Raw genomic sequence first — 25,103 nt, forward strand, 5'->3', positions numbered from 1 at the left:
TGCTGGCGGGGACATGGGAATGTATTGGGCCCTATTCTTAAGCACATGAAGATGCCTAATAGCAAACAAATAAATAATAGGTGTTAACAGTGGGTCTGGTACATTACAAGGAAGTAAGAAAACATGATGACCTTCTAAGATGCTTGTGGTGTAATTCAAAACAATTTGGACACACACAGCACCTGGCCCACTGGGAAGAGTTGGAGGTGATGTAAGAGGTTGTAGCACAGGCAGGGTTGAGCAAAAGCAATCTGGGCCCAGCCTCTAGGCATATCGTGATGCTGTGTGGCCCTTCCCCATCATTTGGAATGGTGGAGACAGAAGGACTCCTCACTTCATAGAGGCAGCTGCAGCAGCATGGGGCCCATTTCTTCCCCCCTAGGGGCAGAAGCAGGGTCCCTCCTCTTCCTAAGGACGCAGCAAAGGTTCCTTTGGAGAGAGCAGGCACCTCCCACCCACCCATGTACTTATCCCAGGGTGCATCTGCTAGAGTGACTGGGCCAGGGCTTCTGCACTCTTCCCCTGCTGCACAGAGGCCTCTATCGGTTGATATGGGTGGAGCCCAAAGCAGCAGGTCTTGGTGCTAATACCCCATTGAGATTAATGGGGCAGATCCCACCTCTGAGCTATTTTTCAGGCTGTCTGAAGACTCAGGCAGACACGACTTTATCAGTTACACTTTTGTCAAGTTTTCAACCAGGAGGGCTAGAAACCTACTTTAAAAAACAAAACAAAACAAAACAAAAAACAACGGAGAATTTGACTCCAGAAGCTGGGACCTAGGCATGTCCTATAGTGTCTGTCTTCATCCAGCTCTGAAAATTGGTCATTTTGAAAGGCCTTGCAGAAGTGTGTTTTAAGGAGGGATTTAAAAGAGGAGTGAGAAATTATTGGGATAAGACTACAGGAACTCCTCACTTAAAGTCATCCCGGTTAACGTTGTTTCAATGTTAAGTTGCTGATCAATTAGGGAACATGCTCGTTTACAGTTGTGAAATGCTTCCCTCTAACGTCATTTGGCAGCCACCTGTTTTGTCCACTGCTTGCAGGAAGAGCAGCCCCTTGCAGCTAGCTGGTGCGTGGTTGGAACCAGGGTGGACCAGCAGCCCCCCTATCAGCTCCCCACTCCCCTAAGTACCCTGTGTCGCAGCTGTCCCTCCCCACACTGCCATGTGCCGCTCCTGCCCTCTGCCTTGGAGCTGCTCCCAGAGACTCCTGCTTGCTGTACAGGGGGAGGGGGGAAGAGGGAGGCTAATGTCAGGGTGTCTCACCATATCCCAGATGGGGAAACTGAGGCACAGAGCAAGGCAGTGACTTGCCCAGGGTCACTCTGCAGGAAAATAGAAGAGCCAGGAATAGAAACCAGGTCTTCTGAATCCCCATCCAGTGCTGTATCCGCTAAGCAACACTACCACTGACTTTGGAGCTAGGCAGGGCTGTTGTACTCAGGCATAGTTACTTCTGTGTCTATGTAGAAGAGGTTCAGGGACGGACAACAAGAATGATTAGAGGCATGAAAAAAATGTTCATATGAAGAGAGAGTGAAAAGATTGGATCTGCTTACCTTTGAAAGGAGACAAGAGGGAGCATGATAAAAGTATGCTCCATAATGTATGGTAGAGAGAAGGTAGACCAGGCATATTCACCTTGTCCCATAATAGAAAAAGAAAGGGACAATCAGTGAAATTGAAAGGTGGAAGATTTAAAGATGAGAAAAGGAAGTATTATTTTTCACCCTTAGCCTGAGGAATTCATTGCCCTAGATGATATTGAGGCCAAGACCTTATCAGGGTTCAAAAAGGAATTGGACATTTATATGGATGACAAAAATATCCAGAGTTATAATAGTAAGGATTAAAACACACCCAAGAGTTTGGGAAGGACTATAAACCCTCATGTTTCATGGCATAAGCTAGCCTCTAACTAATGGAGGTAAAGAAGAAACTCTCCTTGGGGGCAGGTTATTTCATAACTGCCCACTGCAGGGTTTTGCACCATCTTTTGAGGCAGCAGTTGCTGGCCACTCTTGGAGACAGAACACTGCACCAAATAGGCCACTGGTTAGATCCAGCATGATGGTTCCCCCTTATCTCAGATGTTTATTGTCCACAGAGGTACTCACCAAGGATTTCCACCGTCTCTCCTACTTTCAGGTTAGCCAAAGAGCTGCAGAATTCCCAGGGGCACTAAGGGCTTGATCCTGAAAGTAACAGAAGGGAAGTGAGGAAAAGTGGTCATTAGACTGCTTAGCCCAGAGAAGTACTTACTGGCCAGCTGAGTAGTCCTTCTCCAGACCCTGTTCTTCTGGAGGGAATGCATCAGCTTTACTCTGCCATAGAGCAGCAGTCTTGTTTTTCTATTAAAATTGCTGCTGTACACGTACTTTTATATAGTGAGGATGGTTGCTGCCAACTCACTGTGTCTGAGCACTATAATATCTGCCCCCCAGCCTCCCTCCTTCTCCCTCCGTCCCCCAAAGCAGATCTGCAGGGACACACGTGCCTAGGAAATGTGGCATGGGAATCTGTCTGCTATTCTCTGCATGCCCTTGACATTACTGGCCTGTGAGGGGCAGATTTTCTAAGTTAATTAGGTGCCTTTAAGAAGCAGATAGGCATCTAGTGGGATGTTCAAAGGAACATAAGCAGATTAGGTGCTGAAATGGCAGTTCGGTGCCTAACCTGTTCCCACTACGTGGAATTTTCAAATACCTTTGAAAATCTGGCCCTGAGTGCCTGTGCTTTTCCTCTCCATACCCTCCTTATCAGCACTACACACACTGCAAGATCATCAACATCTAAGTTTGTCAATAGGGTGCCTAGGAATGTTATATGCAGATGGCTCTACTGTCTGTAACTGAGCCAGAAAAGATGGTTCCTCTTATTTTGGACCTAGCTAATTGCCTTGCATATTTCCAATGAAGAGTTAAATTTGGATAAGGCTGAAATCATACCAGTTTCTATAAATGTTTTAAAATATACATTTCACACCAGAACTTCAGTGGGAACCTGAGGAACTGCATACGAGGGCAATAAAATAAAAACAACTTAAAGGCTATAGTAAAAATGAAGCTGGACCCAGCAATAAACAGCAATAAAACTAGATCTTGATAATTGGGAACTGACTAAATTCACATTTGGGTGAGCATGGAAATATATGTAATACCAGTGAACACTGCTTAAACTTTTGTATCTTTTTAGATCATTGTCCATAAACATTTTTAAAAATCAATGTTCAGAAGCTAGTAAGTTGTTGCAAAACTTTGTGGAGACAGGGTAAAAAGCCTACAATAGGCTAGAAAAGTGATATCTTCTAGAAGATCAGGGAGATTTTAAATTCCCAAATTGGAAAAACAATTGCTGTTCCTTTACATTAAAGCAGGGGTCGGCAACCTTTCAGAAGTGGTGTGCCGAGTCTTCATTTATTCACTCTGATTTAAGGTTTTGCGTGCCAGTAATACATTTTAACGTTTTTAGAAGGTCTCTTTCTATAAGTCTAGAATATATAAGTAAACTATTGTATGTAAAGTAAATAAGATTTTTAAAATGTTTAAGAAGAGTCATTTAAAATTAAATTAAAATGCAGAGTCCCCTGGACCAGTGGCCAGGACCCGGACAGTGTGAGTGCCACTGAAAATCAGCTCGCGTGCCGCCTTCGGCACGTGTGCCATAGGTTGCCTACCCCTGCATTAAAGCATCCTTTATACTGAATGTTAAATAAAGACAGGCAAGCATGAAGATGGGTCAGTATTGAAGAGAATTGTGTCAGTTACTTTCATTTGTGCTAAACTTCTAGTCTTATTGCAATAAAAAAAACCACACAGACCTTGTAACGCACTGCTCTAGAAAAGCTTGGCTATAGCTGTCAAATAAATTAGGCTTTGATCCATTTCTACAGGGGGAAAAAAATCACATTCTGAAACAACCTATCTTTTAAGATTGGAAATAGGAAAATTCATAGGTTAAAGTGGACTGAGAAAAAAATTCCATTAATCAATTTTTTTAAGAAGGATCTACACAATACTAATAGAAAAACTAGTATTTGAAAAGAGAATAATTCATCATTGTTTAGCTGAGCTGTACACACACACACACAAAGAACTTCACAATAAAAAAAATCTTTATTTTTTAAAATGCACCAGACTTTTAGCCAAGGATAAAGAAAAAGTTCTCTCTCTCTCTATATATATATCTATATACTTATTACTCTCTGCTACCATATGCTCAGTGGAAAAGGTTCAGAAGACATGAAACAAAGATCTCAACCTTCATAGATAGCAAATTATGTAGTTTTAATGAAACCTCAAACCTTCAGTAACCATACAGCTGAGATTTCTACTACAAAAAGCAGTTTTAGAATTATCAGGACTCTATCAAGGATGGCTAAAGTAGAAATCAAAGCAAATGACATGTGTTGGAGGTATAGTATGGTGAAGGCTAATCTAATGCATATGTTTTGAGAAAGTCCAGTTATCCATAAATTCTGCGATTAAGTACTTCAAAGGACAAATATGATCTTGAACAGTGGTATTTTTGTGGCTACTAAAATGTTTCTGTTAGGGGATCTAAGTGATATACTTACTAGTAAACCACACAGGGACAATTTCTGTTTGAAAGCTGGTTTAATAGCTCAGAAGATTGATCCTTTGAAAATGGAAAACCTCTCCAGTAAGGCTTAAACATTGTAAAACTGGTGTAGAAGACTGAATGAACTAGCAAATTTAGGAACAGATCCAAAACCGGTTGGGGTTGTAGTGGAAAAATTTCCATTGACTTCACTAGGTTTTAGATAGGGCCCTTACAGAGTATGATCCCATTTAAATGAACAGAAGGATAAATGTAAGGAAATGTGGTTGTTTCTTGACAATTTATCAATATTCTTTTGTAATTTTCATGTATTATGTTGGAGCGGTGGTGGTAGAGTGACCAGATAGAAAGTGTGAAAAATTGAGATGGGAGTGGGGGGGGGGTAATAGGTGCCCATATAAGAAAAAGCCCCAAATATCGGGACTGTCCCTATACAATCGGGACATCTGGTCACTCTAGTGATGGGGAGTTAGTGTATCAATATGTAGAGCTTATTCTTATGTTCTGGAAATAAAACTATTAAAACAGACAAAAAGAAGCAGCAGAAATAGATGAAGTTGTAACCAGATGACTGTATTGGCTCAGGCCATGCCTTAGGAAGCTGCATGTTATATAGCCTATAGTGCTTGCTTGCATATATATATATATTTTTTATAGTTTAAGTATTTGGTTTATTGTAATAGGTTTATAGATTTATATTAAAGTACGTTTGGCTGTAATGCAAGAGACCTACAGGCCATATCTTGTATGTTAAGCTAAGGCAAAGTTAGCATATCTATATTAAGACCTTTTACTCAGAAAGCAAAGTTGACCTATATCTTGTTACTTAAATAGATGAGTACCCACGCCTATGTCCATGACCTTTTATTTAGACCAATAGACAATGGAGAATGACATAGGGGGATTTTCAATGCCACAGACTTAACAAGTACACCACAAGAGATCGATGTGCATACATACCTGTCATCAATACGCACATACATATTAGCCTATGGGGTAAGTATACCCTAACATTTCTGTGGGCGAGGAATGAAATTTGGGCATAAGAGGAAGGATTTCCGGCATTTGCCCTATAAAAGAGGTGACCCACCTCAATAGAGTACTCCGTTCTCACTTTACTCCATCTCCATTCTCACTTACTTCCTCTGCTCTATCTATTCTATCTATCTATCTGTGATGACTGCTGCTATCAGTAGGCTATACTTGTTCTTAAACTTTAAGTTTCAAGGGAACTAGGCTAAGCTTGGTTTCCCTAAGCTTTATTCTTAGTTTGTTTATTAGGTTTTGATTTAAGTTTAAGTTAGTCAAGTAAACCCTAGTCAGCTTTGATAGCTCTTAGCATTTTCTAAGTACTGCATCCCTCACTCAAGAATTGAGAAACCTGAACTGCAAGGCTAGTCCTGTGACTCTTACCACCAGGTTATCAAGAAAGGGTGTGAGTATGTTAACCAAAGCTTTGTTGCATATAATACTGTATTCTCATATGTATCTTTTGAATAGCAGTAATCCAACTGTAACTTTGTAACTCTGATTATTTTACCATTTACTTACTTTTATTGATTTTAATAAAAAGTCTTCAAGGCTATATCTGTCTCAGTGTGAGCTTCCTGTCATACCCCCGAGGGGCCTTTATAAATTCTGTGGAGCCTGATTCGGGACAAGAACTTTTATCTTCTGATCAAACAGATTGGCGAGCCTAAACCCATACTAATTAATATTGATTATTATTATTATTTTATGATTATTAAAATCGAATAAAAATTAAATTGATGAATTAAATTCCCACATTATCCAGATTAATATTATCACTACACCCTGAATCAGGCTAAAGTGTGGCTCTTCCCCTGCCCATATGTGTTGGGGCGAAGCTGTCCCAGGTGCCGCAGAGAGCCTTGCATAGCTGGAGAGGGGCAGGACTGGGGACCACATAATGTCCCTTCACCAACCCATGTGGGGAGTCTGCAGGCTCTGTTAACTTTCCTGCCGTGAGCCTCTGTAGTACTGTCGAATACCCCCATGAGATGAGGGGGCATGTTTCCCTCAGCAGATGACAGATGGCGGAGCCCCTGGAGAACTGGTTCAGTTGAAGCCTTGCAGTACAGTGCAGACCCCTGAAATCGCTGAGTGTTGGGGGGGGGCAAACTCTGTGCATCTTTTGCAAACCTGTAGCTGAGCATTTTCAATAATACTTTGTGCCTTTGTGTAATAGATGGAGCAGTAGCCCTTAGAAGAGTGATCCTCCAGTCACTCCTTTGCTACAGTCTCTCCTTTACTTGCAAAGATTATATTGCTTGTAAAATATTTACAGTTATTTACAAATTATGTGCCAGACGTACATTGCTATTTTTGACTTGAATTAAAGTGAACATTGGCCATTTTAGAAACATTAAGTGTATCCGATATTACTGTGTCTTTCTGAAAGGCATAGAAATAAGATTTTGTCAGTCTTTTATGCCCCATCATAACATGTATATTATCTTAATTAAATGTTTCACTTTAGAGCATTTGTGATACAAGACTCCCTTCTGCTATTGGAAACTCTTCAGTGGTGGCAGTGTCTCTGTCTACCACTAGGTGCCACTGTGAGCATTGATTTTTGGGGAGCACTGAGAAAGCTGGCCCTGGAATAAGAGAATAAAAACCTGGGGGGAGACCTTCAGGATTTGTTCTTCGGTATATTTACCATAGTAGTGCAATCAGTCTTCATTTGTTGCAATGATGTACAAATCTCTTATCTGTAGAAATGAACAATTCTGAATTACTATCATTAATAAATCCGACTTTATTTATAAAGGAGGGAACTTTTAGATCACTTTGTACTGAATTTTAAGTCTAAAACTATTACTTTGATCATAATTCATAATAGATTTTAAGATAAATGTGGAACTAGTTCTGTATTAGTAATAATCTCTTTTTAAATGTCTACTTGGAGAATTAAAACAGATGTAAAAAGGAACCCTTAAGGCAAATAAACTGAAATTGTTTAATTCTTGAATACCATATATTTTCCATGCCATGCTGTTCTGTGATTGAGGTAAAATCTTCAGTTTTTGTATTGATTAGCTATATTGATTTGCATTATCTTTGACTTTATTTTTCCTCCCAACAGAATTTTGAATTATACCTTATGCGCAAAGCTTGGCTCAAGGATTCCCCACCCCAGTCTCTTATCTTGTTCAGCATATTTTTTTTCCAGTTCCTGTTTAACCACCAGTAGTAGTTGTCTCTGTAATGCCAATTATCACCTCTCGGGGGCAGTAGATCATTGTATTCTAGAAAGCTCCATAGACTTGTGTAGAATTGATCTGCCAGACTTTTTTTAGTTACACCTTGTCACTTTTGCTGTTTCAAGCAGCAGTTGCTCTGATGTATGAACCTCGTCTGGCAGGTTAAACTAATGAGACTCCAAAATTTACTGTAATTTTCAATTTTGATTTTTTTTAAATAACATATTTGGACACGTAAGGTTTTGAACTGTGGCCTTTGGGCCTCTACAGAAAGTGCCTAGTGTGTTTAGCTATTTGGAAAGCCATTTTCAAACACTGTAGAAGGCTGGACCATCATTGATGAGACAGAAGCCTGTACTGTAGAAAGAACAAGAAATCTATTAGGTGAAAAGTTTCTGGAACAGTGATGGTGCACTGAAAAAGATGCTTCCTGAGCCAAATGCTATTTAAAAGAAAACAAACACAAAGGTGAGGGAGAAAGTAGAAGGAAAAGCCAGTTTTTCCTATTGAAAACAACAACAAAAAGTCTATTTAACATCTATATTCTTGATTAATAACAAGATCTGCTGTCCTCAATAGTTCAGAGACGAAATACAATTCTGGCACCGGATGGCCTTCATTTTCGGAAGCTTTTGGTGCATGTGGTACAGATGAAAGCAATACCAGTATCCTGAGGTGTCCAGATACCTCACTGGGATCAACCAGCATGGAAGTCATTTGAAAACAGGTATATTTATCTTAAGGTGGTAGAGAAGGACTTTTTTATGGTGTTTTCTTCTTTCCTCATCTTTGTATCATTGTCTGCACAGTTTGCCATATAACAATATCTAGAGATTGGTCCCTTTTGGCCTTGGAATCTATCACTGTTATCTAGTCTGACCTCCTGCATAACACAGGCCATAGAACTTCACCAATGTAGAATATCTTTAGTCTTGGATTTAAAAAATTGTCAGTGGTGGAGAATTGACCATAAACCTTAGTAAATTGTTCCAATGGTTAGTAACCCTCACTGTCAAAAATGTACATCTTATTTACAGTCTGAATTGTCTAGCTTCAACTACCAGTCACTGGATTGTTATACCTTTCTGTGCTAGATTGAAGAACCAATTATTAAATATATGTTCCCCATAAAATACTTATAGACTGTACTCAAGTCATCCCTTAACAGTCTTTATTAAACTAAATAGATCGAGCTCTTTGAGTCTTTCACTATAAGGAACGCTTTCTAATCCCTTAATTGTTCTTGTGGCTCTTCTCTGAACTCTCTCCAATTTATCAACCTCCTTCTTGAATTGTGGGCGCCAGAACTGGACAAAGCATTCTAGCAGTGAGTGCACCAGTGCCAAATACAGAGGTAAAATAACCTCTCTACTCCTACTCAAAATTTCCCCGTTTGTGCATCCCAGGATCGAATTAGTTCTCTTGGCCACAACAGCATATTGGGAACTCATGTTTAGCTGATTATCCACCTCAATCCCCAATGGGTAAAATTTTCAAAATGTCTAAGTGACTTAGGCGTCTAAGCCTATTGAAAGTAAATGAGACTTAAACTTCTAAGTCACTCAGGTGCTTTTGAAAATGTTACTTGGGCCTGGTCTACACTGGGGGGGCAGGTATCGATCTAAGATACGCAACTTCAGCTACAAGAATAGTGTAGCTGAAGTCGATGTATCTTAGATCAACTTACTGCCCATCCTCACGGTGCGTGATTGATGGCTGCGACTCCCCCATCGACTCCGCTTCCGCCTCTCGCCCTGGTGGAGTTACGGAGTAGATGGCAGAGCGTTCGGGGATCAATTTATCGCGTCTAGATGAGACACGATAAATCGATCCCCAATAGATAGATCGCTACCAGCCGATCTGGCAGGTAGTGTGGATGTACCCTTTGTGTGTGAATTTATATGAAATCTTTGTGGATATGTTTTGTTTGCATCCACACAGTTAGTAAATTAGTCTGTCCAGATGTATCTGTGAGTGCTAGGATACCACTGAAAAGTTTTATTTCTCTACTCTTGGGATTCAGACATGAGAGTCAAGATCAAAGCAGTATCACCTATAAAAATCCATTTTTGGGTGTGGGAACAGTCTGGTAGATAAGGTGAGCATCTTTTTAAGTACACCCAGGTTGGAATTTAGGAACAAAATCTATTACACCAATTCACTAGAGATTATTTTATGTGACCAACTGTTACAAACATGTCTTGGGTGTTTGTCCACACTTTGTCTGACCCGACGCCTCATCGTGTACCAGAGGTGTGAAGATAAGATTGACAAAGTATTCCATAGAGTTTAGCAAGAACTTTGTTTGCATAAGACCTGCAGAACCAGGTCATTTCTTGCCTGGAGCAGGGCCAGGTGCTGTAGTGAGTACATCTTATTGTGTATTACTGCTAACCTGGAAAGACTGGGATCTCGTAGAACAACTCATAACCTCACATTCCTTTGGATGTCTTTACAACTTGTGAACTTGCTGTTAGCTTTGTGCTGATCCCAAACCTCATGCTGTGAGTGTAGAAAATCTTTCCTTAAAGAAATGCCTGAGTAGCCTGTAGGGTTTCTTTTCCCCTGAGTTGTCATTCTTAACTAAGTTGTGGAATAGCACTACAGAACATGGAGTGCTGTCTGATATTCTACCATGAAGACATTTGTGTTCACTTAACTAATGATTGTTTTTCTGTTGCAGTGTGATGCCCATCTTGGTCATGTGTTTGATGGTGGTCCCAGACCTTCTGGACAAAGGTTCTGTATGAACAGTGTTTTGTTAACCTTTAAACCAAGCTTAGACTAGTAGGAGAAGGATCTTTAAGTGCAATTCTGAAAGCTACAAATTTTAGTACCAAACATAAATTCACTACCAGTTCCTTTGTGCCACTGGAGTTTTGTTTTAGTGATATTGAAAATGTTGGTAAAAATATATTTATTGTAATTTCTAGCCTAATATTTGTGTTCGTTTGAATTTGGTTTTACGAATGTGTACAATGTATTAGTTTTGACTATAATGTTTAAGTTTCTATGAAACAATGCAAAATGTTTATGAAATTGAACATTGATGTGTTCTCTGTCTTATAAGTGTTGAAATAAAATCCTCAATGATTGCCTTGTACTTAAAATAAACTTATACATTTAACTTTAAAAAGTAAATCCAAGTAGTTGTGGCCTGTAGTTTTCAGTGTTAAAATGTTTGCTTTTTTTATGTTGAGCTCATTAAATATTTTATGTTGAGCTCATTAAATACTGATTAAAAAGCAAATAATGCACATCTGCAAATTAGTATTTTTCCAGGTCTGAGAGACATTTCATTAAAGCAGCGACTTGTGACAGAGCAACTGACCCCAGAAATTCAAAGCTCTGCAGTGGGGCAATGTAAATCCAAAGTATTAACACCTTCTCCCAGTCTAGCAGAACAGAATCAAAGGGGTCTTTGAATTGCTGCAATTCCCACCGAGATTCAATTCTGACAAATTTATTCTTCTTCCAGAATTGAATTAGGTTGAGATTGCAAGTGGAGACCTCACAGGGGTATGCTCCCTATTTTAGATTGAATGAGGTGTGAGGGTCATTAATCTTACCACTATCACCCCAGCAGTATTTAGGGATATAAATAAAGTATTTAATGACCATTGAGTCTGTCTGTTACTTCTCCCATCTTCCAAATGAGATCTTAGCTAAACAAGCTAAAGGATGCTATATCCTGGATGCCATCAGAAAGTAACTTTAAACTCTGAGGCCTGGTCTACAAAAGGATAACCATGCCCATCTTATTACCATCTCATTACCAATTTATGGTATGGTTGATGGTACAATATGGCTGGTAACCATCTCTGCTGTCATGCAAAAGCAAAAGCATGCTGCTGTGTAGCGCTGCTTGCCCGCCTCTGTCAGCGGCATCTAGTACACATACGGTGACATACACAAAAGGCAAAACAGTGTCCATGGTTGCCACGCTATGGCGTATGCCAGGGCAATCCTGGGAAAACGGGCTTGAAATGATTGTTTGTTCGCAAAAATGTATCTTTGCAAGGAATTCACTCCCTGTTTCCCATCTCACAGCTTCCACTGTCTCCAGACCTGCCACAGCATCCCCCTCGCAGAGGCTGGCAAAGATTAGGCGGCGAAAGAAAAAGACAAGGGACAAGATGTTCGAGGAACGTATGGGCTGCTACCTAGCAGACCGCAGAGCCAGTGGGAGACCGTCTCTCTGTGCCAGCGCTCACACAGCGAACGGGAGGAGAGGTCTTGGACTAGTGATGTGGATGTTCTGCAGGACCGCAGGAGGACAGAGCCCCCCTGCAGTGTATCTGCAACCGCCCTCCCCCGCCACAAAGTCCCATACCCCCCTCACCGAAAATAATCAGGAGGAGGGGCGGCCGGGGATGTGAATACTGTCACTGCACCACAGCACAGTGCTCAAGTACCCAAAAGCTCTCATACCCTATATTTGCCGAAGTCCTTCACTTCCAGACTCACAGTAGTCCCAATCCCAGTCCCATCCCCTAACTGTCTACTTAATTAATAAAAATGCTTTGCTGTTAATTACTGTTTCCGTTGTGTTTTTTCAAAGAAGACTGTGTTCGAATGGGGGGCGTGGGGAAGGGGGTGGTTAATTGCATAGGACAGTCACCTTTCCCAGGGTACAGACACGGGGGCAGGATCAGCAGCGGGTCACACACACGGTGCAGTCAGTAGGCAACCTGGTCGGTTTTTGGAGGTGGTTTCCAGGATCTGTGTGGGCGGGGGAGATGTGACTTTGCAGCGGGGAAGGGCGGTTACAGATCTTATACAGCGGTCCTTGTCCTGGACCGCTGAGTCACGCAGCTGAGGAATCTGTATCCGTCCTCCTCCACCACAAGGTCACATATCCGCCCGCACACAGAATTCCATAAAGAGGGATGGCAGGCTCCGTTGAAAGAAGCATTCCGGCACTGAGGACCGCTCTAGGAGCAGGAGCCTGTCATTCCTTGAGTTTAGAGGTGGTCTTTACATCACCACACACCCTACCCAGCACAGCCTGCGTCCCAGTTTCAACTCTTTCACGAACAGTCATGAATAAAGAAACCTTTGTTAAGTAATAATGGGACATGTATTTTATTTTTACACGTGTGCTGGAAGTGGGTAACGGTATGTAACCAAAGAGGAGAGTCAACAGTAACTGGGTAAAGAAACAGGGGCAGGTTCAGCTTCTCTGTAAAGAAACTGAACAGTCACAGGTCACGCTGCTCGCTGATCGCTGGTATTTGAAGAGTTCCTTGTCGCTGTCCCAGGTGCCTGTATAGGGCTTCATGAGCAAGTGCATTAGCGGGCAGGCTTGATTGATGGTTCAATGACGACACTTACCCAAAACCACCCTCGACACATTTTTTCCCCCAGCAGGCATTGGGGGCTCTACCCAGCATTCCAATGGGCAGCGGGGACTGCGGGAACTGTGGGATAGCTTCCCACAGTGCACCGCTTCCAAAGTCGACGCTGGCCCCGTGAATGTGGACTCAGAAATTCGAATTAGTGTATTTAGTATGGATACACAAATTCGACTTCATAAGGTCGAATCCACAAATTCGAACTAAGTTGATTCGAAATAGTCTTGTAGTGTAGACAAGGCCTGAGACTTATTACAAGGTTAGCAGCTTTATGCACTTGGTACATTGCCTAGTATGACCAGTATGTGTGATAACTCTTGTGTTCCCTGTTTTCTCCAGATCAGACCTACTCCCACTGAAGCTAGATTGCACCACTTCTTGAGATTACAGGGTCAAAGTGATCCATTTCCAGAAACCTGTTTTCAGAGCATGGTTACCTTGGCCCTAGGCTCTTCTAGCAGCACAAGAGGAAGACCTTTTCACACTACAGCGAACAGTTCAGAAGTAAACATAATTCAAAAATGGAATGAAATTGTTGTTTGGAATTTAATCTAGATTGTCGTAGTTTCAGTGAAGAAGCCTTCAGATTGGGAAGAGCTGTAACTAGACAGCCAGGGCACAATTTGTTGTTGCCCAATAGCTTCTTTGTGCTGGTTGTGCTACATCAAAACAAAGGAGCCGCACGGTCGGTGCAAATTCCTTAAACTTCCAGTGACTATAAACTGGCACAGGGAACCTGTTCTGTCGGCCCAGCCCAGCCCCTGGCAGCCTCTAAATAGGGAAGTCACAAGCCACTTCCATTGTGTCCCTGACACCAGTGGTAGTGTTGGCACAGAGCGGAACTCAGCTCTCCGACTCCAGTTATGCTGGTAAGGAAATGATGCCCTGAAGCAGGGATAAACAAGCTAGGCGTTTTTACACAAACATTATCACTTTTTCATCCTACCGTGGCTTTAAACACTGTTAGCAGAGGAAATCTTAAGTGGCCTTAGTTGGAAATGGTTTTTTAAACTCCAAACCTCAACCATAATTAAAACCATTCAGGGAAACATGGTTCAGATGCACGAGCAGCTCAATTCCTCCTTCAAACAATGCCCTTGTGCCTGTGCCATTAGCAGACATGGGAAAAGGGTTTCACTCTAGGTACTTCCTGATGCAAAAATAGCATCAGAACTAAGCCTCGTCCACTCACTGTAAGGATCCACAGAGGCATTTGACTTGCTATCTTTTTACACATTTCAGAGATTGGATGACAATGGGTGTAAAGGCTTCTGTGCAAAAGATATTTTCAGTAATTTGTTTGTCAAACACGTGTCTGTATAAACTTGTACATACCTTTGTGCAGTTCCTAAGCACTTTCAGCTTAGGACACCATAAAAGGAAAGATTATAGCTGTGCTGCACAGAGCTTTCCTGCCTTCAGATTTTCACTCTTCTATAACTTCTATAATGCTAACCTAGCTGACTTTATATTGTTCCCTGCTGAGAGTTACTAGGCAACATTCAATGCTACCTGTAACAGGTGTTTCCATTTTCCCTTTTTTGGCTGCCTAAGTAATAAGGGTGTGGTAATTTATTTAGAGCTTTGCTGCCTGGTACAATTCTAAAGACACAAAACATTTTAGTAAGATTTCAGTTCATGTAATAAGCAGTGCTGCATTAGGCTGGAGCTGTGCACTGTGTTTCATTTGTCATCTAAATCTTTTTGAAGCATAGAATTCCTTATAACTGTCATAGTGATCACGGACATAGGGAACTCACCTCTACATCATCTGTCAGCTCTAGAATCAGCCTTTCTGAAAAATGACCAGTGCCAACACAGAGAACATACATAATTCTTCCAGCTAAACTAAAATAGAGCTCTGCACAAAGAACAACAGAGCCATGAAACTGCATGAGGAGTCAGCGATGCTACTGCTGAGCTTCTGGCTTGCTGTCATAGGCGTGAAGAGCCTAATTATGTCAGACTTGCTTATTAACAGGACTAATGTGTCGTTTATGTCATATACTGTTGCTCACTTCATGCCCACCTGTTCTGGCCAGGGAATATTGCTGTGCTTGCTTATTCCTGTACACCCAGACTTGAGGGCCAGGTAGTCTACCCAGGGATGGAAAGAGATCTCATGCCTCCTTACGCACCTGTGTGGACATATAAGCCAAGAGACTACGAAGTCCTCCAATATGCTTTCATTGGTTTTCTTCTTGGGATCTATTGCTCCACTGTCAAAGGGTCCTTTAGGGCCCCGTTCAGCACTGCTCATTCAGGGGCAGTTTGGGCTCAATAAGAAGTGACTAGCGATTGTCAAAGGAAACGGGTTAGCCAGCCATGTTTCATATGTATAGACAGACAGCACAGTGTGACTCTGTATGTACATGATCAGATACTTAGAATTGTATTTCACTTGCAAAGTCTCCAAATTAAAATGCTCACCACACCCACCAACGCAGCTCAAAGTAGAGTAGAATGTGGCCTATGCTGTGATAAGAGTTCTGTCAGATCCACCTGCAGACTTACACCGAAATAACTAGCTTGGTTTTAATTCACACCTTGAGTTATTTTGGTGCAAGTCTGTGTGTGTGCACTCTTAGTGTGGAGTACAAGTGTCTTACTTCAATGTAGCTTCAACCCAGACCAGCAAAAATCAAAACAAGACACTGGGTTTCCTGCTGCTCAGCACCATAATATTGCAGAGTATTCCACATAAAAGTGACATTCTGAATCCAAAATAAGAGTGTCAACACACAAACTTGCACTGAAATAAAGTGTGGATTACAACCAATTTAATTAGTTTGGTGCAAATTTTTGCATAGACCAGCCCTTAGTGAATTGGCAAGTTGGCGACTAGCCCAAACAGTGAAGGCTGCCTGCGCAGAGATGGAGTGTTTCTTCTGTAACCGTAGGTGCCATTGTATCCAACCAGAGGCTTGACTGAGGTGAGGAACAGCTGGTGACCACCCACATGTGTTGCAGAATGACCTGAGGGAAAACTCAAATAAAGATCAGGTTAGCTTGCGAGGCTCTTGTTTATATATATAAAAAAGTATTTACAAAGCTGTCATCTTATAGACTGCACAGAATCAGAGAAATGTAGGGCTGGAAGGGACCTTGCTTGCCTGGTCATCAAGTCCAGCCCCTTGCACTACGGCAGGATCAAGTAAACCTAGACCCATTTCTGCAACATGTTCATCCAACCAGTTCTTAAAAACCTCCAGCAATGGGGATTCCACAGCATTCCTTGGAAGCCTATTCAAGAGCTTCATTACCATTATTGTTGCAACGTTTTTCCTACTTGCTAACCTAAATCTTCCTTGCCGCAGAGTAAGCCCATTACTGCTTGCTCTACCATCAGCAGACATGGAGAACAACTGCTTGCAATCCTCTTTATAACAGCCCTTAGTGTATTTGAACAGTGTTATTGGGTTCACCCCCAGGCTTTGTTACCCTCTTTAAAGCTAGGTACTATGTTTGCCCTTCTCCAGTCCGCTGGGACCTCCCCTGTCCTCCATGAGTTCTTGGTGATAATGGCTAATAGTTCTCAGATTGCTTCAGCTAGTGCCTTAAGTACTCTAGGAAGAATTTCATCAGGCCCTGCTGACTTGAATACAACTGATTTATCTAAATTTTTTTTAACCTGTTCTTTCCCTTTGTTGGCTTGTGTTCCTTCCCCCTTGTTGTTAGTATTAACTGTGTTGAGTATCTGGTCACCATTAACCTTTTTTAGTGATGATTGAGTCATAATAGGCATTTAACGCCTCAGGTGTCATCAATTATTAGCGCTCCTTCCCCACTAAGTAGAGGCCCTACACTTTCCTACATCTTTCTCTTGCTCCTAATGTCTATATATGTGTGGACCATAAGATGGTATGTTTGATTGTCTTGCCTTCTTATGCTGCTCATCTTGTTGGATTGTGAGCCCTTTGGGAAAAGAGCCATGTCCGCCTCTATGGTTGTGCAAGTGTCTAGCATGATTGGTCCCTGAGCCTAACCAGGCTCTCTGGAGCTACTATGATGTAAATAATGGTAATAAAAAGCATGCTGCGAGATCTGCAGATGGGAGGTTCAGAGGTTTCTGGCTCTTTATTTTGGCTGCATCACCTCCCTTTGTATTCTTCCACTGGCTCTTCCTCCACTGCATCAAACACAATTACTTGTCTTCATTTTTAAGAGCTTTGGCCCCACCCTGTGTATAATCTCATGGCCTTTAAAGGCCAGAAGGGCCCTCATAATCATCTGGTCTGACTTCTTGCATATAGCAGGCCACAGAACCTCACCTACCCACTCCTCTAGTAGACCCATAACCTCTGACTGAGTTACTGAAGTCCTCAAATCTTGATTTAAAGACTTTCATTACTGAGAATTCACTATTCACTCTAGTTCAAACCAGCAGGTGACCCATGCTGCAGAGGCAGGCAACAAATCTCAGGGTCTCTGCCAATCTGATCTGGTAGAAAATTCCTTCCGTACCCCAAATATGGCAATCAGTTAGACCCTGAGCATGTGGGCAAGACCCAGCAGCCAGACACTTGGGAACAAATTGTCTGTAGAAACTCAGAGCCCTGCCCAGCTAGTGTCCCATCTCTGGCTACTGGAACTATTTAGTAATAGGAGTCACAGATAGGCCATATTCCATTGTAGCCTATCTCATAACTCCATCCCCTCCACAAACAAATCAAGCTCAGTCTTAAAACAAGTTAGGTTTTTGAAGGCTGTTCCAGAACTTTGCTCCTCTGATAGTTAGAAATCATCTAATTTCAAGCCTAAACTTATTGATGGCCAGTTTATATTCATTTGTTCTTGTGCTACCATTACCTTAAATTAAAGAACTCCTCTCCCACTGTTTATGTCTCTGATATATTTATAGAGAGGAATCATACCTCCCCTCATCCTTTCTTTGGTTAGGCTAAACTAGCCAAGCTACTTAAATCTCCTTTTGTAAGGTAGGTTCTCCATTCTTCTGCTCATCCTAGTAGCCCTTCTCTGCATCTGTTGAAGTTTGAATTCATCTTTCTTAAGCATGGGAGACCAGAATTGCACACAATATTCCTGATGAGGTCTCACCAGTGTCTTGTATAATGGTACTAACACCTCCCTATCTCTACTGGAAATACCTTGCCTGATACATCCTAGGATGGCATTAGCCTTTCTCACGGCCACATAATGTTGGTAGCTAATAGTCATCTTGTGACTGACCAGTATACCCAGGCCTTTCTCCTCCTCTGTCGCTTCCAACTGTTACATCCCCAATTTATAGGAAAATTTTTTGCTGTTAGTCCCTAAAAGCATGACCTTGCACTTTGCACTATTGAATTTCATCCCGTTTTTATTACACCAGTTTTTAAGGTCATCCAAATCTTCTTGTATGATATTTTGGTCCTCCTCCATATTGGCAATACCTCCCAACTCTGTGTCATCTGCACATTTTAATAGCACAATCCCACTTTTTGTGCCAAAGTCAATAATGAAAATGTTAACTAAGATTGGTGTCAAGACCAATCCCTGAGGAACTCTACTAGTAATCTCCCTCCACCTTTTCGTATGACCAGTTTTAATCTCCCCTTTAACCAGTTCCATACCCACCTCTCTCATATTTATCAAGACATTGGCCTCTACTCCACCAGCAATGCCATCCTTTATTGTCCATCAGCCCAATTTTTCCTTAAACATCTTTGTGCTTTCTCCTCTGCTGCCTAGCACAGAAACAGAGATGGCTACAGCAGAAGCAAGCCAGAGTTAGAACAGGAGCAAGGACAGTCTGTTGAAACAGTTAGCAATGGGAATGCTCCCAGCCAGGTAGATGTTGAGCAGACTAGAGCCTGTTTCCCTTAGGCACCTATATATCTGCCTTGGGATCACCTGGGTGTGTCCTCCCCTGAGGACTGGCTGAACCCTGGTTGAATGGTGTGGGGGGCCTGTCACAAGACCTGCAGGTAATTGCCTCTGGAGACTCATCATACTCTCTAGCTCAGGAATGACACATCATGCTTCAGCAGGCTTGGGCTCAGAGGTATCACGTTATGCATGGGAAGATCACCCTTAAAAATCTGCAAAACCACTTCATTATCCTCTCTCTTTAGATCTCTGCTTAAATCTCACATCTGTCACGATGCCTACCCAGCACTCAACAATGGCTAGGCAGCTGGTGTGCTCTGACTGCTGCTTGTTACATCAATCATAGTCACCTTGTGCTCCCCCACATATGTTAGGTGCATCCATGTGATGTCTCATCATAGACTTAGACACTGTAAAGATTTACATGCAGGCATAATTCCTTGCATGTGAATGGTCCTATGGATCTCAATGGAACCACTTGTGTATATAGTTAAACATGTGTGTATGTTTTTGCAGGAAAGGCCCTTTGACTGTAAGCACCTTAGGGCAGGGAGCATCTTTTTACTAGCTATGTGTACAGGGCCCAGTAGGACTTGGATCCTGATTGAAGCCTCTAATATGAATACATAATAATAATAATAATGGAAGGTGCTATTGAAGTGCAATGTGTTATGTGTTACAGTGTGGGGGTTGTCACAGTACCTGCACCAGCTTTGTTCCTGAGTATCAGATAAAGGGCAGCTGCACTGCTGAACTGGAAACACTCTGCCATTTTACCATAACCTGATGTTCCTCCATTTGCCTGTGAAGATAAAATACTTTTAAAACTACTTTTTCATAAGTTATTTGTTTTTAACAATAGTACATTGTTTTTCTCTCCCCAGATTCTGAAAGAAAGCAATTTTATTCTATTTTTACTTTCCTACTTAAATAATACACTTAGTATGCTAAAATAAGTAACACCTCAAAGCACTTTCAACCCTTAACTAATTAATCTTTACAGCACCCCTGCAGGGCAGGTAGGTGTTACCCACTTTACTGAAGGGAAAATTGAGGCAGAGAAGTTAAGTGACTTGCTCAAGGCCACTAATGGAGCCAGTAGCAGAGCCAGGATTGGAACTCGGGCATGCCTGACTCCTAGGTTTGTGCTCAGACCCTCCCTCTCCCTCTTACACCTGATTTGTACTTATTTATTATGATTTCTAATGACAGGAAGAAAAGGTAAAATTAGAACACACTTACTTTACTAGCTACAATATTCAAACAAAGGTAAGCAAACTCAGCCAAACGTTTGTGCACATAGAATGATACTTACTTGTCCTGTTCTTTGGAGCAAAGGAGGTACAGGCTTGGTTGTGAAATAGGCAGCTGCATGGGGGTCCCACCGAGCATTATAGGGAGGAATTATACAGCCCAGCTTTGGCAGAGAATGACTATAATCTCTGGCAATACTTTCCATTGCCACACCATCCAAAATGAACCACCTTTCCTTATGTTCCAAGGCAGCTTTAGAAGGAGATCGTGCAAAGTGACTCACTAGATGCGATTTCCTTTTCTTGGGAGACAACATTGATTTTGCTCAAGAATGGGAGAGAGCAAGGAGACAAGCAGTGGGTGCTTCTGTGTTACCAGTAACTACACTGTCCTCGCTACTGGAAAGCCTGAAGGAGTCCTTGCGTGTTGCTATGGCCACACATCCACAGAAGAGCAGTGCTGCTTTTCTCCTGCAGCCTACACTGTTTGTTTTACCCGCCCACAGGTAAGAGCAAGAAAGAAAAAGTGAGATTTTTCTGAAAAGTATTAAACCCTTGCAGCCAATTTCACTTTCCTTGGCATGACCCTCCATACAGGACACGACACTCAGTACAGCGCATTGCCAAAGCAGAAAACATTAGTGGCATTTGAACATTCCCAAGGATTTTTAGGCAGTGCAGCCGCAAATGGGATTGAAACAGAAAAGTGCAGAGCAAGGCTTGCGAATACTGACCTTTAGTTTTGATTTTTCTATGTATCTAACTATTATTTTGAATATTATTTTCTCTCTTGCAGTCTGGGACTGTGAGGTTTGGTAAAGACCGAGGCAAGAGTCATCCTGCAGCAATGCCAGCTCCTGGCGCCAGCCAGGAGGACCCTAAGGTAGGCTTTGCCATACTTAGGCCAGGATTCAGCTCTGGAAGTGGCTGTGTGTGACATGGTATAAGATGGTAAAAACATCCCACTTTTGCTCATGGCAGTTTGTGAACTGTGCTGTGAGTGCTCCGCTTGTGCCCCTAAGCATGTTTACATTTGCCTGTCATCAAACTTCAGAATCAGCTGTGGGCCTCCCTTGCAGGAGGTGAGAGGCCTGCCAACAAGCACCTAGTCTGTGCACTTTGATAACTTATTCCTGGGGGCCAGAGTTGCAGGGAATCCTTAGCTGGCAATCGAGCTGTAGCAACTTTCTGTTTCCTGGGTTCTGGCTGCAGCTGGTTGCAGCTGCCAATGGAAGGTCTTCTAACCGCAACTGAGGAGTGAATCCTTTTATTTGTACCTGCTATTGTTTTGAAATGGCTCAAGTCTGGGGCACTGAAGTGTTCCTGTGATTGTGCCGCCTCTTACTTTACACAAGTGATGAGATAGAATAATGACTATGGTCCTAATGAACTAGGGCTCAGATCACCACTCAAAGGCAGTAACTTGCCCAAGGTCACACAGCAAGTTTGGGACATGAGACATTTATAGGCAGAGAAGAGTCTCTCAAACCACGAGCTGCCTTCTCGTTTTCCGTCTCCTTTCTCCTCCTTTGCCATCCCCTCACAGCTTCCTCTCCCTCGCTCTGTGCCAAATGTATTCATTCCTTGCTCACCTCCATTCGGAGACCTTTATTTCACCCCTTGCACCTCTGAGCTCCCCCACCTCCAGTACCCTAGGTGTGGTGCAGGGGAGGGGAGCAGCTGCAGGGATGCCCAGCTCAGTCTGCGTCAGTAGCTGCTGCATATACTGGTTGTGCAGCTGGGTTGCCTAGAGGCCTCGTCACCTGCAGTAATGCTGGCCCTTAGATGCCACAAGTACTCCTGTTCTTTTTATGGATCTGACTGTGTCAGGAGCTCAAGGCTTCATAGAGGGCATGGTGGCAGCATGACAGACCAGGGGTCGATCTGTGAGGTGCAGCTATGGGTTTGCTCTGTAGGACCCTAACAAGGGGATTTTCCAAAAATTGATCACATGTAACTTTCTATGACCTTGGATCCCTTGCCTTATTTTAATAAATGAGCCTCTATTAAGAGCAGGGGGTAAATGTTTTCCCTTTGTTCCTCTTTCAGTTTACAAATTTGTCTTCTCCCATAGCTGTCTGTTAAAAGATTGGTTCTGCCCCTGCTTTCACCTTTCCAGTTTTATTGCTAAGACATAAAACGGAGGGCCTGACCACTTGGCGTTAAAGATCCAGGCTCTTTTTGTGAGGGTAACGGTGGGCAGGCCAGTTTCCAGATGCCAAACTTCTGCCTTGTCTTGCTGTTTCAGTTAGATATGATGATCTTTATTTTGCATCCTGACCTGTTGTGCACTGTTGCTGCCCACTGTCAAAAAGCTTCAGTGTTCTGCTAAGTGGTGAGTGAAAGGGGCAGCATATATTCCTACCTCATAACCATTGTTGTGAGGCTTAAGTAGTTGATGTTTGTAAAGTGTTTGATGTCCCTGGATGAAAGGTGCTGTAGAACTGAATGTATTATTATTTCCCATTGTTCCTCCCTACACTTAGCTCTGCTGTTAAAGCTGAATGTCCTTCCTGACATGGTTTCTTTGTTGCAAGGTTTCACCTTCATGCTCCACAGTTTATGGTCAACTGGGTCTAATACAGCTGAAAAGTATGGGCCAATAAGGATTATGGCCTAACACTCCTCCTTGGCTCTCGCTATTGTAATACACACCGTGTTCAAGTAAGAGTCTAGCTCTGTTCTGGGCTTTGTTAGAGCACAAAACTCGTCAAGGACAAAGTGTTCGCCGTATCACTGAAGCTAATAATAAAGTGGGATATTTTATGGTTAGTGTCTGGGAAACTTCTAGTGAGAGTCTGTTGTATTTTTTAAATGACTTTGGGCCTGATCTTGTTTCCATTGAAGAATGGAAACTTTGCCCGAGCAACTGGAGGTGGGGGGAAGAAGGGTAGGAAATCCTCATCTTTGGGTCCACAAGAAAAAAAATTAAAAAATATGTTTTGTTCACTGACACTTTTCTTTAGAACACAGTAAGCAATATACCCAGGGCCGGCTCCAGAGGTTTTGCCGCCCCAAGCAGCCAAAAAAAAAAAAAAAGACGCGATCGCGATCTGCGGCAATTCAGCGGGAGGTCGTTTGCTCCCAGCGGGAGTGAGGGACCCTCCGCTGAATTGCTGCCGAATACCTGAAAGTGCCACCCCGCTCCGGAGTGGCTGCCCCAAGCACCTGTTTGATAAGCTGGTGCCTGGAGCCGGCCTTGAATATACCTCTAATAAATGGCAAACACTAGGCAATTGGTATTCGTTCAACGTATTCTCTTTTTCCTCAACTAGTAGTAAGGACCAATTTCCAATAACAAATATAACATGCAGTAGATTTTAGGGAGACTATGATACTGTGAAAAGATAACCCTGTCCTTTCCCTGTTGTTTTTAATAGATATCTTGGGCCAATATTTTAAAATGGGACTTCTGTTTTGCAGGTGCAATCCAGTAGTTAGATGTCTAAATGCCAGCATTTACTAATGCTGCAATTTTGTTCCTTCGCTTAATGTTGTCCCCCAAATGAGAGGCCCTTTGTTTATTGAGAGAAACCCAGGCCCTTTGTTTATTGAGAGAAAAAAGACAAGTACTGAAAAAATATCAAAGAAAACAATACAAAACAAGGGAAAAAGCAATGTTCATGGTTAGCATGTTGTTTGGTTTCAAAGTGGACACTGGTTATTTAAGGTAATCTGAAAATGCCCTTTTAAAAATCTTATTTAACATTTCAGAATAACCTGGCAGTTAATTCATTCCATAAGACAAGACCAAACACAAGACAGCTCTTCTGTGTCCTCTAGTCTTTCAGACTTCCAGTGACATTTATATTGCAGAAGCAGTAGCTTCTCCCTAGGTAACGTTGTAATCAGTTTTCTGGTATAAGCTTGGATCTTTTCCCTTTCAAAACCCCACAGTAAAGGTCCTTTCCCCACCTAATGTAATATATAGAGCCTGCTCCTTACGGGTGCAATTCTCTGCAGCTTCAAAGAAAGTTGCAGGTACTCAACATGGGCCAGCTCCGATGCTCATTGGAGTAAATGAAAGCAGTTCTTTTGACCTCAGTGGAACCGGAGCAAGCCCCACCTCTCAGGAACAGGCCAACAGACAATTCTAGTCCCTTAAACAAACTTCAGTCTCTCCTGTGCCCCTTAAACAAATGTTATGGCCTTTCTTCAACAAAATTACCAGGTTTCATCCAACTGTATTCCCTTTGAGGCACCTGTTGCCAAGCCTCTCATTGCTAGACCCTGTTAATCTGACACCATTTCTCTTCATACCTTTTCGGATGAACTATGATGTGTGGGGGGGGTGGAAATACAGCCATCCAGAAGAAAACTTGAGACCTGACCCTGCTAACCTGTGCGAGTAGCATTTATCCATGCGTATTATACCACTGACTGCAGTGGGACTAGGCATGTGAGTAAGGGGTTGGAGGATTGGGCCTTGAAATAGGAACCGGATGAAAATGAAACAAAAAGAAAATGAATGCAGACCACTTGACAGCAGAAGGTCATCAGGAAGCCAAGATGGAAACAGGTGGCCCAGACCAAAGAAAAATCATCTGTATTTAAAAAAAATGGCCTGAAGTCTCAAGGCTAAAGCATTCTTATAAACTTCAGTGCAAAATTGTTCAAAAAAGCAGGACAAAAATTTGCAGTAGGAAATTGAAAATAAAATTGATACAGCCCTACTTACAGTCACTGGGATGAAATCCTAGTATCTCATGTCCTTAAAGATAGTCCTTATGCATTCATTTGCCAACAACCTCGGCTAACAATTGAACTTCAGGGTGGAGATTAGAGCAATAGCAGGTGGCAGTCTAATTGCTATCAGTCTTATATCTGAATCCTCATTTGTCATCTAAACTCACT

General features: G+C 42.2%; 1 protein-coding gene and 1 long non-coding RNA gene across 3 annotated transcripts in view; one reads left to right on the plus strand and one right to left on the minus strand.

Annotated features, from left to right (window-relative positions):
* Positions 1-10,626, plus strand: part of MSRB2 (methionine sulfoxide reductase B2) — a 41,075-nt gene extending 30,449 nt beyond the window's left edge. The window contains 2 exon segments of the mRNA XM_045007601.1: positions 8,393-8,540; positions 10,497-10,626. Coding sequence (XP_044863536.1) covers positions 8,393-8,540; positions 10,497-10,601 — 253 coding nt within the window. The 3' untranslated portion in view covers positions 10,602-10,626.
* Positions 10,627-18,768: 8,142 nt separating this feature from the next.
* LOC123363042 lies at positions 18,769-25,028 on the minus strand. 2 transcript variants are annotated; one of them, XR_006576686.1, is made up of 3 exons: positions 24,928-25,028; positions 19,699-19,798; positions 18,769-18,854 (listed from the first exon to the last, which is right to left on the minus strand). It is a non-coding gene; the product is annotated as an uncharacterized LOC123363042 (long non-coding RNA). The 2 variants fall into 2 exon arrangements; XR_006576687.1 differs by having other exon boundaries at positions 18,842-18,875.
* Between the last annotated feature and the right edge of the window lie 75 nt (positions 25,029-25,103).

The sequence above is a fragment of the Mauremys mutica genome, chromosome 2 (genome assembly GCF_020497125.1).
Source record: "Mauremys mutica isolate MM-2020 ecotype Southern chromosome 2, ASM2049712v1, whole genome shotgun sequence".
Lineage (NCBI taxonomy): Eukaryota > Metazoa > Chordata > Testudines > Geoemydidae > Mauremys > Mauremys mutica.